This window comes from Notolepis coatsorum (genome assembly GCF_963971535.1).
Source record: "Notolepis coatsorum genome assembly, contig: SCAFFOLD_286, whole genome shotgun sequence".
Lineage (NCBI taxonomy): Eukaryota > Metazoa > Chordata > Actinopteri > Aulopiformes > Paralepididae > Notolepis > Notolepis coatsorum.
Window position 1 is genome coordinate 209,231 of NW_028170023.1, and position 16,122 is coordinate 225,352.

Sequence of the window (16,122 nt, forward strand, 5' to 3'; positions counted from 1 at the left end):
CCGCTCTACCTCCTGAGCCACTGTCTCTAGACCGCTCTACCTCCTGAGCCACTGTCTCTAGACCAGCTCTACCTCCTGAGCCACTGTCTCTAGACCAGCTCTACCTCCTGTGACACTGTATCTAGACCGCTCTACCTCCTGAGCCACTGTCTCTAGACCAGCTCTACCTCCTGAGACACTGTCTCTAGACCAGCTCTACCTCCTGAGCCACTGTCTCTAGACCAGCTATACCTCCTGAGCCACTGTCTCTAGACCAGCTCTACCTCCTGAGACACTGTCTCTAGACCAGCTCTACCTCCTGAGCCACTGTCTCTAGACCGCTCTACCTCCTGAGCCACTGTCTCTAGACCGCTCTACCTCCTGAGCCACTGTCTCTAGACCAGCTCTACCTCCTGAGCCACTGTCTCTAGACCACTCTACCTCCTGAGACACTGTCTCTAGACCAGCTCTACCTCCTGAGACACTGTCTCTAGACCAGCTCTACCTCCTGAGACACTGTCTCTAGACCAGCTCTACCTCCTGAGACACTGTCTCTAGACCAGCTCTACCTCCTGAGACACTGTCTCTAGACCGCTCTACCTCCTGAGACACTGTCTCTAGACCAGCTCTACCTCCTGAGCCACTGTCTCTAGACCAGCTCTACCTCCTGAGCCACTGTCTCTAGACCAGCTCTACCTCCTGAGCCACTGTCTCTAGACCAGCTCTACCTCCTGAGCCACTGTCTCTAGACCAGCTCTACCTCCTGAGCCACTGTCTCTAGACCAGCTCTACCTCCTGAGCCACTGTCTCTAGACCAGCTCTACCTCCTGAGCCACTGTCTCTAGACCAGCTCTACCTCCTGAGCCACTGTCTCTAGACCAGCTCTACCTCCTGAGACACTGTCTCTAGACCACTCTACCTCCTGAGCCACTGTCTCTAGACCAGCTCTACCTCCTGAGACACTGTCTCTAGACCGCTCTACCTCCTGAGACACTGTCTCTAGACCAGCTCTACCTCCTGAGACACTGTCTCTAGACCAGCTCTACCTCCTGAGACACTGTCTCTAGACCAGCTCTACCTCCTGAGACACTGTCTCTAGACCGCTCTACCTCCTGAGACACTGTATCTAGACCAGCTCTACCTCCTGAGACACTGTCTCTAGACCAGCTCTACCTCCTGAGACACTGTCTCTAGACCAGCTCTACCTCCTGAGACACTGTCTCTAGACCAGCTCTACCTCCTGAGACACTGTCTCTAGACCGCTCTACCTCCTGAGACACTGTCTCTAGACCAGCTCTACCTCCTGAGCCACTGTCTCTAGACCAGCTCTACCTCCTGAGCCACTGTCTCTAGACCGCTCTACCTCCTGCGCCACTGTCTCTAGACCAGCTCTACCTCCTGAGACACTGTCTCTAGACCAGCTCTACCTCCTGAGACACTGTCTCTAGACCAGCTCTACCTCCTGAGCCACTGTCTCTAGACCAGCTCTACCTCCTGAGCCACTGTCTCTAGACCGCTCTACCTCCTGAGCCACTGTCTCTAGACCGCTCTACCTCCTGAGACACTGTCTCTAGACCAGCTCTACCTCCTGAGACACTGTCTCTAGACCAGCTCTACCTCCTGAGACACTGTCTCTAGACCAGCTCTACCTCCTGAGACACTGTCTCTAGACCAGCTCTACCTCCTGAGACACTGTCTCTAGACCAGCTCTACCTCCTGAGACACTGTCTCTAGACCGCTCTACCTCCTGAGACACTGTCTCTAGACCAGCTCTACCTCCTGAGACACTGTCTCTAGACCGCTCTACCTCCTGAGACACTGTCTCTAGACCAGCTCTACCTCCTGAGCCACTGTCTCTAGACCAGCTCTACCTCCTGAGACACTGTCTCTAGACCAGCTCTACCTCCTGAGACACTGTCTCTAGACCAGCTCTACCTCCTGAGCCACTGTCTCTAGACCAGCTCTACCTCCTGAGACACTGTCTCTAGACCAGCTCTACCTCCTGAGACACTGTCTCTAGACCAGCTCTACCTCCTGAGCCACTGTCTCTAGACCGCTCTACCTCCTGAGCCACTGTCTCTAGACCAGCTCTACCTCCTGAGCCACTGTATCTAGACCACTCTACATCCTGAGACACTGTCTCTAGACCAGCTCTACCTCCTGAGCCACTGTCTCTAGACCAGCTCTACCTCCTGAGCCACTGTATCTAGACCACTCTACATCCTGAGACACTGTCTCTAGACCAGCTCTACCTCCTGAGACACTGTCTCTAGACCAGCTCTACCTCCTGAGACACTGTCTCTAGACCGCTCTACCTCCTGAGCCACTGTCTCTAGACCAGCTCTACCTCCTGAGCCACTGTCTCTAGACCAGCTCTACCTCCTGAGACACTGTCTCTAGACCAGCTCTACCTCCTGAGCCACTGTCTCTAGACCAGCTCTACCTCCTGAGCCACTGTCTCTAGACCAGCTCTACCTCCTGAGCCACTGTCTCTAGACCAGCTCTATCTCCTGAGCCACTGTCTCTAGACCAGCTCTACATCCTGAGACACTGTCTCTAGACCGCTCTACCTCCTGAGACACTGTCTCTAGACCGCTCTACCTCCTGAGACACTGTCTCTAGACCGCTCTACCTCCTGAGCCACTGTCTCTAGACCGCTCTACCTCCTGAGACACTGTCTCTAGACCAGCTCTACATCCTGAGCCACTGTCTCTAGACCGCTCTACCTCCTGAGCCACTGTCTCTAGACCAGCTCTACCTCCTGAGACACTGTCTCTGGACCGCTCTACCTCCTGAGCCACTGTCTCTAGACCAGCTCTACCTCCTGAGCCACTGTATCTAGACCGCTCTACCTCCTGAGCCACTGTCTCTAGACCAGCTCTACCTCCTGAGCCACTGTCTCTAGACCAGCTCTACCTCCTGAGCCACTGTATCTAGACCACTCTACCTCCTGAGACACTGTCTCTAGACCAGCTCTACCTCCTGAGACACTGTCTCTAGACCAGCTCTACCTCCTGAGCCACTGTCTCTAGACCAGCTCTACCTCCTGAGACACTGTCTCTAGACCAGCTCTACCTCCTGAGACACTGTCTCTAGACCAGCTCTACCTCCTGAGCCACTGTCTCTAGACCGCTCTACCTCCTGAGCCACTGTCTCTAGACCAGCTCTACCTCCTGAGACACTGTCTCTAGACCGCTCTACCTCCTGAGACACTGTATCTAGACCAGCTCTACCTCCTGAGACACTGTCTCTAGACCAGCTCTACCTCCTGAGCCACTGTCTCTAGACCAGCTCTACCTCCTGAGACACTGTCTCTAGACCAGCTCTACCTCCTGAGACACTGTCTCTAGACCGCTCTACCTCCTGAGCCACTGTCTCTAGACTGCTCTACCTCCTGAGCCACTGTCTCTAGACCAGCTATACCTCCTGAGCCACTGTCTCTAGACCAGCTCTACCTCCTGAGACACTGTCTCTAGACCAGCTCTACCTCCTGAGCCACTGTCTCTAGACCGCTCTACCTCCTGAGCCACTGTCTCTAGACCGCTCTACCTCCTGAGCCACTGTCTCTAGACCAGCTCTACCTCCTGAGCCACTGTCTCTAGACCACTCTACCTCCTGAGACACTGTCTCTAGACCAGCTCTACCTCCCGAGACACTGTCTCTAGACCAGCTCTACATCCTGAGCCACTGTCTCTAGACCAGCTCTACCTCCTGAGCCACTGTCTCTAGACCAGCTCTACCTCCTGAGCCACTGTCTCTAGACCAGCTCTACCTCCTGAGCCACTGTCTCTAGACCGCTCTACCTCCTGAGCCACTGTCTCTAGACCGCTCTACCTCCTGAGCCACTGTCTCTAGACCAGCTCTACCTCCTGAGCCACTGTCTCTAGACCAGCTCTACCTCCTGAGACACTGTATCTAGACCGCTCTACCTCCTGAGCCACTGTCTCTAGACCAGCTCTACCTCCTGAGACACTGTCTCTAGACCAGCTCTACCTCCTGAGCCACTGTCTCTAGACCAGCTATACCTCCTGAGCCACTGTCTCTAGACCAGCTCTACCTCCTGAGACACTGTCTCTAGACCAGCTCTACCTCCTGAGCCACTGTCTCTAGACCGCTCTACCTCCTGAGCCACTGTCTCTAGACCGCTCTACCTCCTGAGCCACTGTCTCTAGACCAGCTCTACCTCCTGAGCCACTGTCTCTAGACCAGCTCTACCTCCTGAGCCACTGTATCTAGACCACTCTACATCCTGAGACACTGTCTCTAGACCAGCTCTACCTCCTGAGCCACTGTCTCTAGACCAGCTCTACCTCCTGAGCCACTGTATCTAGACCACTCTACATCCTGAGACACTGTCTCTAGACCAGCTCTACCTCCTGAGACACTGTCTCTAGACCAGCTCTACCTCCTGAGACACTGTCTCTAGACCGCTCTACCTCCTGAGCCACTGTCTCTAGACCAGCTCTACCTCCTGAGCCACTGTCTCTAGACCAGCTCTACCTCCTGAGACACTGTCTCTAGACCAGCTCTACCTCCTGAGCCACTGTCTCTAGACCAGCTCTACCTCCTGAGCCACTGTCTCTAGACCAGCTCTACCTCCTGAGACACTGTCTCTAGACCAGCTCTATCTCCTGAGCCACTGTCTCTAGACCAGCTCTACATCCTGAGACACTGTCTCTAGACCGCTCTACCTCCTGAGACACTGTCTCTAGACCGCTCTACCTCCTGAGACACTGTCTCTAGACCGCTCTACCTCCTGAGCCACTGTCTCTAGACCGCTCTACCTCCTGAGACACTGTCTCTAGACCAGCTCTACATCCTGAGCCACTGTCTCTAGACCGCTCTACCTCCTGAGCCACTGTCTCTAGACCAGCTCTACCTCCTGAGACACTGTCTCTGGACCGCTCTACCTCCTGAGCCACTGTCTCTAGACCAGCTCTACCTCCTGAGCCACTGTATCTAGACCGCTCTACCTCCTGAGCCACTGTCTCTAGACCAGCTCTACCTCCTGAGCCACTGTCTCTAGACCGCACTACCTCCTGAGCCACTGTCTCTAGACCAGCTCTACCTCCTGAGACACTGTCTCTAGACCGCTCTACCTCCTGAGACACTGTATCTAGACCAGCTCTACCTCCTGAGACACTGTCTCTAGACCAGCTCTACCTCCTGAGCCACTGTCTCTAGACCAGCTCTACCTCCTGAGACACTGTCTCTAGACCAGCTCTACCTCCTGAGACACTGTCTCTAGACCGCTCTACCTCCTGAGCCACTGTCTCTAGACTGCTCTACCTCCTGAGCCACTGTCTCTAGACCAGCTATACCTCCTGAGCCACTGTCTCTAGACCAGCTCTACCTCCTGAGACACTGTCTCTAGACCAGCTCTACCTCCTGAGCCACTGTCTCTAGACCGCTCTACCTCCTGAGCCACTGTCTCTAGACCGCTCTACCTCCTGAGCCACTGTCTCTAGACCAGCTCTACCTCCTGAGCCACTGTCTCTAGACCACTCTACCTCCTGAGACACTGTCTCTAGACCAGCTCTACCTCCCGAGACACTGTCTCTAGACCAGCTCTACATCCTGAGCCACTGTCTCTAGACCAGCTCTACCTCCTGAGCCACTGTCTCTAGACCAGCTCTACCTCCTGAGCCACTGTCTCTAGACCAGCTCTACCTCCTGAGCCACTGTCTCTAGACCGCTCTACCTCCTGAGCCACTGTCTCTAGACCGCTCTACCTCCTGAGCCACTGTCTCTAGACCAGCTCTACCTCCTGAGCCACTGTCTCTAGACCAGCTCTACCTCCTGAGACACTGTATCTAGACCGCTCTACCTCCTGAGCCACTGTCTCTAGACCAGCTCTACCTCCTGAGACACTGTCTCTAGACCAGCTCTACCTCCTGAGCCACTGTCTCTAGACCAGCTCTACCTCCTGAGCCACTGTCTCTAGACCAGCTCTACCTCCTGAGCCACTGTCTCTAGACCAGCTCTACCTCCTGAGCCACTGTCTCTAGACCAGCTCTACCTCCTGAGACACTGTCTCTAGACCAGCTCTACCTCCTGAGCCACTGTCTCTAGACCAGCTCTACCTCCTGAGACACTGTCTCTAGACCGCTCTACCTCCTGAGACACTGTCTCTAGACCAGCTCTACCTCCTGAGCCACTGTCTCTAGACCGCTCTACCTCCTGAGACACTGTCTCTAGACCGCTCTACCTCCTGAGACACTGTCTCTAGACCAGCTCTACCTCCTGAGACACTGTCTCTAGACCAGCTCTACCTCCTGAGACACTGTCTCTAGACCAGCTCTACCTCCTGAGACACTGTCTCTAGACCGCTCTACCTCCTGAGCCACTGTCTCTAGACCGCTCTACCTCCTGAGACACTGTCTCTAGACCAGCTCTACCTCCTGAGCCACTGTCTCTAGACCGCTCTACCTCCTGAGCCACTGTGCTGTTATCCTGTAGTCCGTGTATCCACAGGCGCAGCATTACCTGCACGCGGATCTCTGCCTCAATCTCTTTCCTTTTTTCCTCCTTGACCAGCTCGGCTTCATGCCTCTGGCTGTAGTTGCTCGACTCCTCACGGTTCTGCCACACATCTGATGATAAAAGACACGTTCAGTTGAGGTCAGGGAGGCAGCGACACAAACTCTTCACTGCCGATGCCCATTCTAACCCTAACCCTAACCTTTAAGCACCGTCAGATAGGGGGAACCATTCTACGGTAAATCCTAACCTTTGTCGTATATTCTATACATTTCTAAGGTTATTTACAGTGCATTGAGGTTGCCAACTAGAGGGAGAGAAGGAGAATGGTTCCTCTCATCTGACTTCAAATATAGCCAGTAGAGAAATAAACTGTGCAGCCAGACAATAGAGCTATAGTTAAAACTCATGATTTATTTGCCTCTGGGCTCAGAGTGAAATTAAATGTTGTTGTTTACATACAGGGATCATTTCATAGTACATCAAAACATGTTGTACAAAATTATTGATAAGGTTTGCACATCAAACCCAGTCTGTACATAAAACAGTAGTCATGTTTATCAAATGAAGAGAGAATCTACTGAGCATTCCACATGAGTAAACCTGGTCAACAGATAGGGATCTGTACATGTTACACTAAACTAAACAACAGTGGTTTTTCCATGATTTACTCACATGCAAGACAACAGCATTCTCTGGATGCTTAACAATGAGTTTTCCTTTTTATACTCAAAATGATGTCACAAGTTGACTTGATTCATAGCCAATCAGTTATATTATATATATATATATATATATATATATATATATATGGCGTTCTGTTCCAATTGGTTCTTGATTCTAAAAACAGGCTTTCTTCTGTTTCTTGGGTTCCAATCAGGTTTGTCTTCTGGGGGCCGTCCGCCCCCTCCTTTGGGCTGTGGTCTTCTCAGTTGGACAGAGGGGTAATTCCCATAAACTTTTACAAAGTATTTCCAGTGTATATGAATTACACTCTTCCAGTATTATCACAGTTTTACTCTTTTGTTTACCTTTTGATACCAAATTGCATACTCAGGTGACATTCTAAATGACATTTAAATCCTTTTATCAAATAAGTCAGTTTAATTAATATAATCTTGTTTGTGCTGGTCTGCCCTCGTTCAGACCAGCTGTCCTCTTGACTCCTACGGGGGGTGTGAGGTACATTAACATAAAGTCAACTTGAGGTTCCCACTCTGTGCGTGGGAAGATCTAATCATTCTAGTCATATGTACTTAAGGCATTATTTGTATTTAACCATTATTACAGATATTTGCAGTTTTCAGTGATGATGTAACAGTGCGTTTTGTCTCTAATCTATAATTGTTTCATTTAGCCTTCTGCTTTTTGGTGCAACTGTCCCTGTGGAAAGGTGTTGTTTGTTCTATAGATTAGCCATTGCTTGAGTGGGGGTTGAGTGACTGTTCCTTCTGTTCTAAGTAGTTAAGTACATCTGTTTGTGTGGGGGTTTGTTGACTGTCTCCTGAATACAGTTCAACACAGCAGGGGTTTCATAGGGGCTCAAACAGTTTTACCTGTTTCCTGTCACGCTAGTATCACTCCTTATGGCACACCAGACTTTTGCATTGTGGTTTTCTAATTATACACACATATGGATTATGAAATACACAGTCAATGTTACCACACCTTTAAGCATTGTGAGATACGGCGAACCATTCTACTGTAACTCCTAACCTTTAAGCATCGTCAGATAGGGGGGACCATTCTAACTCCTAACCTTTAAGCATCGTCAGATAGGGGGAACCATTCTACTGTAACTCTTAACCTTTAACACATTGGGCGCCAGCCATTAGACGGGTCCCGTTGTAGCAATGCCACGCTTTAAAAGATAGGAGTGCGTACCTTGTTTGTAGAGCTATAGTATGAGGTTTTTTATGGAGCTTACCCACAAAGGTCTTGTGTCCCACTTCCAAATCAGACAGGAGAGCAGAGGGCAGCATCTTCAACCCTGCCTCCTCCTCCCCCTGTGGTTCAGTAGAAGGTTACGCCGGTCCATCTAAACACGCACTGCATTGCAATCTCTACCTGATCACATTATGGTTGATTCGATTGAGTTAAATCCTCTTATTTAGTAATAGTAGTATTAGTCGTTTTTGTATTCAGTCATCACACACAATACAATATGCAATATGCAGACTGTCAACAGTCTTTGATTTTGGCAGTGACAGAAAAGGTACAGGCTGAAGCATAACACTTATACATGCCTGTCCTGTATTCTTAAGCCTCCAAAACGGAAACCAAAAAATTGACAAAATACAACTTATTCAGATTTGTAACCTTCAATAATATCTATACAAACCATTTTTTGGATAAGCAAAAGCAAATGACTAATTCTTAAATGTATATCAGCATTGTTCCACAAGTTAACCTCAACAATAGAAATACATCTCCTTGTAATCCCTTTCTTAGCTTTTTGAACAGTAAACTTACAAACGTCTCTCAAATCATATTTGCTTTCCTGTATTGGGAAAAAAATAAAATGTATAATAAACCAAATCATTACATTTCATAACTTTATAAACAGTGGATTTGTGTGGTCATAGTAATCAGCCTTATAAATGCTTTAGATCTTTATATTGTTCAGAATTCATAATACAACATAATACATAATACAAACATGATTGAAAACAACACAATTCCAGAACAACCCACCTCTTCTCCTCCCTTCCCTTTGTCCTTTCCTTTCTTTCCTTGTTCCTTCTTCTCTTCTTTGCCCTTTGGTTTGTTGTTGACGTCCTCCTCCTCCTCCTTTGCAGCTAATTCCTCCATTAACTGAAACAAAGCATAGTTGCATCACTGTCATTTAATGATCACCTGTCGATTTGATTGACTGATTATTTTTTATACATCTTTGCCTACCAAGATGTCTGCGATGATAATGTAATACAGATTTGAACTACTGTACAAGCAGGCTGTGAACTATAGTTTGACTGTGTGATGGGAGATAGATGCTGTACTGTACCTCCTGGGGGGTTTTCTCTGCGAAGAGAAGAGTGGAGCCTCCGGCCTCTTGCTCTGGGTAGTCTGGAAAAGATCCTGTTGCATCACTAGAAGTCAAACGTGCAGGAAAGAATGATACATTATATAACCATCAACGTATCAGCACTTTGTGCCCCTGTGGCTGTTAAAGCGCTTTATAAATTAAGTTGGATTGGATGGATTGGATTGGATCATCAACATATTTTAATCAAAATCACCCTGATTGGGGAAATGCTCTGTGTAAAAAGAGGACTAGCAGACTACAGACTACAGAGAGTGGCACGTTCAGCCGAACGCACAATTGGAGGGGGGCTCCCCACTCTCCAGAACATTTACAACAAGCGGTGCAGGGGTAAGGCTAAGAGAATTATCAAGGACTCCAGCCACCCAAACAACTGCCTCTTTGAACTGCTGCGGTCAGGCAAGCGATACCGGAGTCTCATGGCAAGCACAGAAAGACTCAGAAGAAGCTTCTATCCCCAGGCCATCAGGTTGCTCAACGAACAATAACACTATGCAACAACCATCAAATGCACTCACAACACACACATCTGTGAGGTTTTGTCCGCTGCTCACCTACTCGCTCTGTTCCTTTAAGCCTACTCGCTCTGTTCCTTTAAGTTTTCAGTTAATTAATTGCATTCTCCTCTTCACACGCTTCTTCCTGTAGACGCCGTTTGATTGGTGCTTCCCCAACCACACGCTTGTCAATCTCATCCCGCAGCTGTCACAGCTTGTCATTAAGCATTCCTTTTGATTATATATACCCCGATTCCCCATCAAGTGTTGTTGGATCGTTTTGATATATTATCAGCATTTGCCGTTCCTTCCTTGCCTGCTGTTTTCCCTGTGCTTTGCCTCCCAGGACACTCAAGAAGTATTCCGCTTGGACAACCCGTTCCCCGTAACGACGCGCTCGCCCTGTTTGATCCTGCTCTCTTTACGCACAGCGCCTGGGTGAGTTTTGCAAGACAGTCTTTTGTCCCTATCGTTTTTCGTGTGTGTAGACACTGAAGAGATCCTGCTTTTTGTTCGGTCTGTCACTCACCCTGTGCCTGCTTTTTGGATTGTTCATTTGGGATAATATTTGCTTGAACTTTGCTCACTGTGTGTATTCACACCGAAGATATTATCACTTGGATTATTATTGGGACATCGCTCACTGTGTGTATTCGCACCGAAGATTCTATCACTTGGATTGTTGTTGGGACATTGCTCACAGTGTGTATTTACACCGAAAATTCAGTCACTTGGATTACCTGTTTTGGGACAAGTCACTTCTCCTGTCACCTGTTCTGTTCCCAACTGTACTCTGAGCTAACCCGCTCTCTCTCTCTCTCTCTCTGTCCCGTTACCACCTCGGAGAGCTGCCGAGAGGATTCTGCAGAGCGGCTCTGACGTCACTGTCAGATTCCTCAGACGAACCTTCCCGGGAGAAGCTGCAGAGCAGCAACATTCTTCTAATGCTTGTATCCCAGTCTTTGTTTGTTTTCAACCAAGTTCTTGCTGCTATTTTGTGAAATAAAACAAGCCCTAGTTTTTGGCAACTCTGAAACAACTCTCTTTGTGTCGTTAGCGTTTGGGGTCGGTGTCAAACCATAACATTACGATCCAACCAATATGACGACCCCAGCCGACACAGAGAGAGTCAGAACAGCACTAGCTGGTCAGATCGAGTTGACCAAGGATCACAGTCACCAACTAGAGAGGGCTGCGGCTGCGGTGCATGAACTCAGGGAACAGGTCCAGCCTATTCAAGGGTCCCTGGCCGCTCTGGCAGGACAACAGTCAAGTATACTCCTTCATCTTCACACGCTGAGCGACACCGTTAACGCTTTACTTGTACCCCCACTTCCTTCAGGAGCATTGGCAGGAGCATCCCCCGCAGCCCCAGCAGGCCCCGCGCTTCCCAATCCCGCACCTCGGGAACCCCGTCTCTCCGTCCCACGGCTGTTCGACGGCAATCCCGAGGAGTGTGCCACATTCATCATGCAATGTGAGTTGGTTTTCCGTCATCAACCCAGTCGATTCACTTCAGAAGGAGCCCGAGTGGCCTATATGACAAACTTGCTCTCAGGCCGGGCAGCCCAGTGGGTCACTTCCTCCTGGGCAATGGATGCAGATTTTTGTTTCTCCTATCCAGACTTCGTGGCTGAGCTCCGCAGGGTGTTCCACCATCCAGCCCGTGGTCTGGACCCTGGAGCCCGGTTGGGTACCTTCCGACAGGGGAGCGGCGGGGTAACAGACTACGTCCTGGAGTTTCGACTGGCGTAGGTGGAGAGTGGTTGGAACGACCCAGCACTTCGCCTAACCTTCATGAGGGGGCTCAGTGACGCAGTCAGGGACCAGCTCGCGACCCGGGAGGAGCCTGACTCCCTCGAGGACCTGTTCAGCCTCGCCATTCGCATCGACGGACGCCTCCAGGAGAGAAGGCGTGAGAGGACCCGACAGGTACCTCCTGAGGGACTCCGGACCCCCCGTACTCATGACGTTACTGCTGGTCGCCCTGCCCTCAACACGACTGGTGGTAGCTTACCCTCCCGTTCGGTTCGCGAGGAGGAACCCATGCAGCTGGGACGCTCTCATCTGAGCCAGGATGAACGTGAGGCGAGGTACAGGTCCGGTCTCTGCCTCTACTGCGGTCGGGAGGGACACCGAATCGCCAACTGCCCCACCCGGCCAAAAGACCAGGCTCGCCGAGACCCCGGGAAATCCTGGTGAGCCGTTTTTCTCATTCCCAGAGCCGCGCACCACCTGGCCATCTGATGAGCGTCACCCTGGCCTGGGCGGACCAACGGGCCACGGTGGAGGCACTCATCGACTCTGGGGCAGACGAGAGTTTCCTCGACTTCGAGTTTGCTACCCGGGCCAACATTCCACTTGAGGACCTAGTGAGGCCTTTGGAGATCTTCGCATTGGACCAACACCGCCTGGCCGACATCTCTCAACGCACCTGCCCAGTCGTGCTGACCATCGCTGGGAACCACGTTGAGAGAATCCAGTTCCTTATCACCCGATCCCCTCTTGTCCCGGTGGTCCTGGGTAGGCCCTGGCTCGCGCTGCACGAGCCCCACATCGCCTGGTCCTCCGGTACCATCAAGGGCTGGAGCTCCTCCTGTCACGCCCAGTGTCTACAGGCGGCGTCCTGTCCCCCGCCCCGGAGGCCCGCTGGTGAGTCGCCTCCGGACTCTTCATCCATACCCCCCGAGTACCACGACCTCTTGGAGGTTTTCAGTAAGTCCAGGGCTCAGGCCCTTCCACCCCACCGTCCTTACGACTGCGCCATCGACCTCCGCCAAGGGGCTCCCCTTCCCGGCAGCCGCCTCTACAGTCTGACCGTTCCGGAGAAGAAGGCGATGGATCAGTACATCTCTGAGTCCTTGGAAGCAGGACTCATTCGGCCTTCCTCCTCCCCGGTGGCGGCCGGTTTCTTCTTTGTTGGGAAGAAGGACGGGGACCTTCGACCCTGCATCGACTATCGCCAGCTCAACGAGATCACCATCAAGAACAAGTACCCTCTTCCTCTCATGAACTCCACCTTCGAACCTCTCACCCAGGCTACCGTCTTTACCAAGCTGGACCTCCGGAGTGCCTACCATCTTGTCCGTATCCGTGAGGGCGATGAATGGAAGACCGCCTTCAAGACCCCCAGGGGCCACTACGAGTACCTGGTGATGCCGTTCGGCCTCACCAACGCCCCGGCGGTATTCCAGGCGCTCATGAACGACGTCCTTCGTGACATGCTGGAGGTGTTTGTGGTGGTGTACCTGGACGACATCCTCATCTTCTCCAAGACCCTCGAGGAGCACATCCAGCATGTCCGCCGTGTGCTGGAGCGCCTCCTCCACAATCGGCTCTTCGTCAAGGCGGAGAAGTGCTGTTTCCACTCCGACTCCGTCGACTACCTGGGCTTCATCGTGGAGAAGGGCTTGACCCGAGCGGATCCTCGCAAGATCCAAGCTGTGGAGGAATGGCCTGAACCCACCACTCGGAAGGAGTTACAGAGTTTCCTCGGGTTCGCCAACTTCTACCGAAGGTTCATCCGGAACTACAGTCAAGTGGCGGAGCCACTTACCAGACTGACCTCTCCCGCCCTGCCGTTCGACTGGTCCCCAGCGGCATGTGCTGCGTTCCGCTCCCTCAAGAAGAGGTTCACTTCCGCCCCGATCTTGCTCCACCCTGACCCCAAGAGACAGTTCATCGTTGAGGTGGACGCCTCGGATACTGGACTGGGGGCTGTCTTATCCCAGCGTTCGGCAACGGACCAGAAGGTACATCCTTGCGCCTTCTACTCGCGTCGGTTCCTCCCTGCCGAGAGGAACTACGACACCGGCAATCGGGAGCTGCTGGCGGTCGTGGCTGCTTTGGAGGAGTGGCGTCATTGGCTTGAGGGGGCCGAGGAGCCATTTACCATCTGGACGGACCACAAGAACCTGACGTTCATCCGCGCTTCCAAGCGCCTCAACGGTCGGCAGGCGAGATGGGCCAGCTTCCTCAGTCGGTTCGACTTCTCGCTGACTTTTCGTCCTGGTTCCCGCAACACGAAGGCCGACTCCCTGTCCCGGTTACACTCCAAGGGGGCTCCACCCTCTGAGGACCCGACTCCCATCCTCCCGGAGGCCAGGGTGGTTGGAGCCATCACCTTGGGCATCGAGGGGGTGGTTAGACGTGCCCTACGCTTCCAGCGTGCTCCAAGCAACGTTCCGATTCATCGTCTCTTCGTCCCCGACTCTGTCCGGTCCCGGGTGCTGCTGTGGGGCCATACCAGCCAGTTCGCCTGCCACCCGGGCGTTCATCGCACGTTCTCCTTCCTGGCTCATCGTTTCTGGTGGCCCACCATGTGGAACGACGTCAAGGAGTTCGTATTGGCCTGCGCGGTCTGTGCCCGCAGCAAGGCCTCGCACCAGGCACCCTCCGGGCTGTTACAGCCACTTCCCGTTCCGAGCCGTCCTTGGTCACATGTGGCGCTAGACTTCGTCACAGGTCTTCCCTCCTCCCAGGGGAACACTTGCCTTCTGACCGTGGTGGATCGATTCAGCAAGGGGGTTCACCTCGTGGCCCTTTCCAAGCTTCCCTCGGCGACCGAGACGGCGGACCTCCTGACTCACCACGTGTTCCGCCTTCATGGTTTTCCCCAGGACATCGTCTCTGACCGGGGGCCCCAGTTCACCTCCCAGGTATGGCAGGCTTTTTGCAAGGAATTGGGGGCGACGGTCAGTCTTTCCTCTGGTTATCATCCCCAGACTAACGGACAAACGGAGAGGATGAACCAGAGCGTGGAGTCTGCTCTTCGGTGTGTGTGGCAGCCGAGAGACCAGCTTCCTGGAGCCGTTTCCTTCCCTGGGTCGAGTACTCCATCAACTCCATGGTCAGTTCCGCCACCGGCCTCTCACCATTTGAGGTTTCCCTGGGCTACCAACCCCCTCTTTTCCCCGCACAGGAGACGGAGGTGGCAGTTCCCTCCGTGCAGGTCCACCTCGACCGCTGCCGACGGGTCTGGGAGATCACCAGGACCGCGCTGCTCCGGACATCTGAGCGCGCCTGTCGTGGGGCCGACCGGCGCCGGGTTCCTGCGCCGACTTACCACCCTGGGCAGAGGGTGTGGCTTTCCGCGAAGGACCTCCCGCTTCGGTCCTCGGCCAAGAAGCTTAACCCCCGTTTCGTCGGACCTTTCGAGGTTCTGAAGGTACTCAGTCCGGCGGCTCTGCGTCTGAAACATCCTGCGTCCATGCACATTCACCCCGTTTTCCATGTCTCCCGGGTTAAGCCTGTCTCCCTCAGTCCCCTGATGCCTCCAGCTCCTGATCCTCCGCCTCCCGAGATGGTGGATGGTCACCCCCAGTGGCAGGTCCGCCGGTTGATGGGCGTTCGACGGCGGGGTCGGGGGTTCCAGTACCTGGTGGACTGGGAGGGTTACGGCCCGGAGGAGCGGAGCTGGGTCTCCCGACAGCTCATCGTGGATCCCGGCCTGATCACGGACTTCCATCGTGCCCATCCGGACGAGCCAGGTCGGCCTGGTCGCCGGGTGGCTCCCGTGGAGGGGGGGGGTACTGTGAGGTTTTGTCCGCTGCTCACCTACTCGCTCTGTTCCTTTAAGCCTACTCGCTCTGTTCCTTTAAGTTTTCAGTTAATTAATTGCATTCTCCTCTTCACACGCTTCTTCCTGTAGACGCCGTTTGATTGGTGCTTCCCCAACCACACGCTTGTCAATCTCATCCCGCAGCTGTCACAGCTTGTCATTAAGCATTCCTTTTGATTATATATACCCCGATTCCCCATCAAGTGTTGTTGGATCGTTTTGATATATTATCAGCATTTGCCGTTCCTTCCTTGCCTGCTGTTTTCCCTGTGCTTTGCCTCCCAGGACACTCAAGAAGTATTCCGCTTGGACAACCCGTTCCCCGTAACGACGCGCTCGCCCTGTTTGATCCTGCTCTCTTTACGCACAGCGCCTGGGTGAGTTTTGCAAGACAGTCTTTTGTCCCTATCGTTTTTCGTGTGTGTAGACACTGAAGAGATCCTGCTTTTTGTTCGGTCTGTCACTCACCCTGTGCCTGCTTTTTGGATTGTTCATTTGGGATAATATTTGCTTGAACTTTGCTCACTGTGTGTATTCACACCGAAGATATTATCACTTGGATT

The 16,122-nt window shown here is 52.5% G+C and overlaps 1 protein-coding gene across 1 annotated transcript in view; it reads right to left on the reverse strand.

Annotated features, from left to right (window-relative positions):
* The window catches only part of LOC311248624 (dynein regulatory complex protein 11-like), a gene marked incomplete at both ends in the record, with an annotated part of 42,990 nt that overhangs the window by 8,132 nt on the left and 18,736 nt on the right, over positions 1 to 16,122 (reverse strand). Inside the window, 4 exons of the mRNA XM_084339480.1 lie at positions 6,466 to 6,572; positions 8,387 to 8,462; positions 9,154 to 9,273; positions 9,464 to 9,548. Coding sequence (XP_084195606.1) covers positions 6,466 to 6,572; positions 8,387 to 8,462; positions 9,154 to 9,273; positions 9,464 to 9,548 — 388 coding nt within the window. The remainder of the gene's footprint in view (positions 1 to 6,465; positions 6,573 to 8,386; positions 8,463 to 9,153; positions 9,274 to 9,463; positions 9,549 to 16,122) is intronic.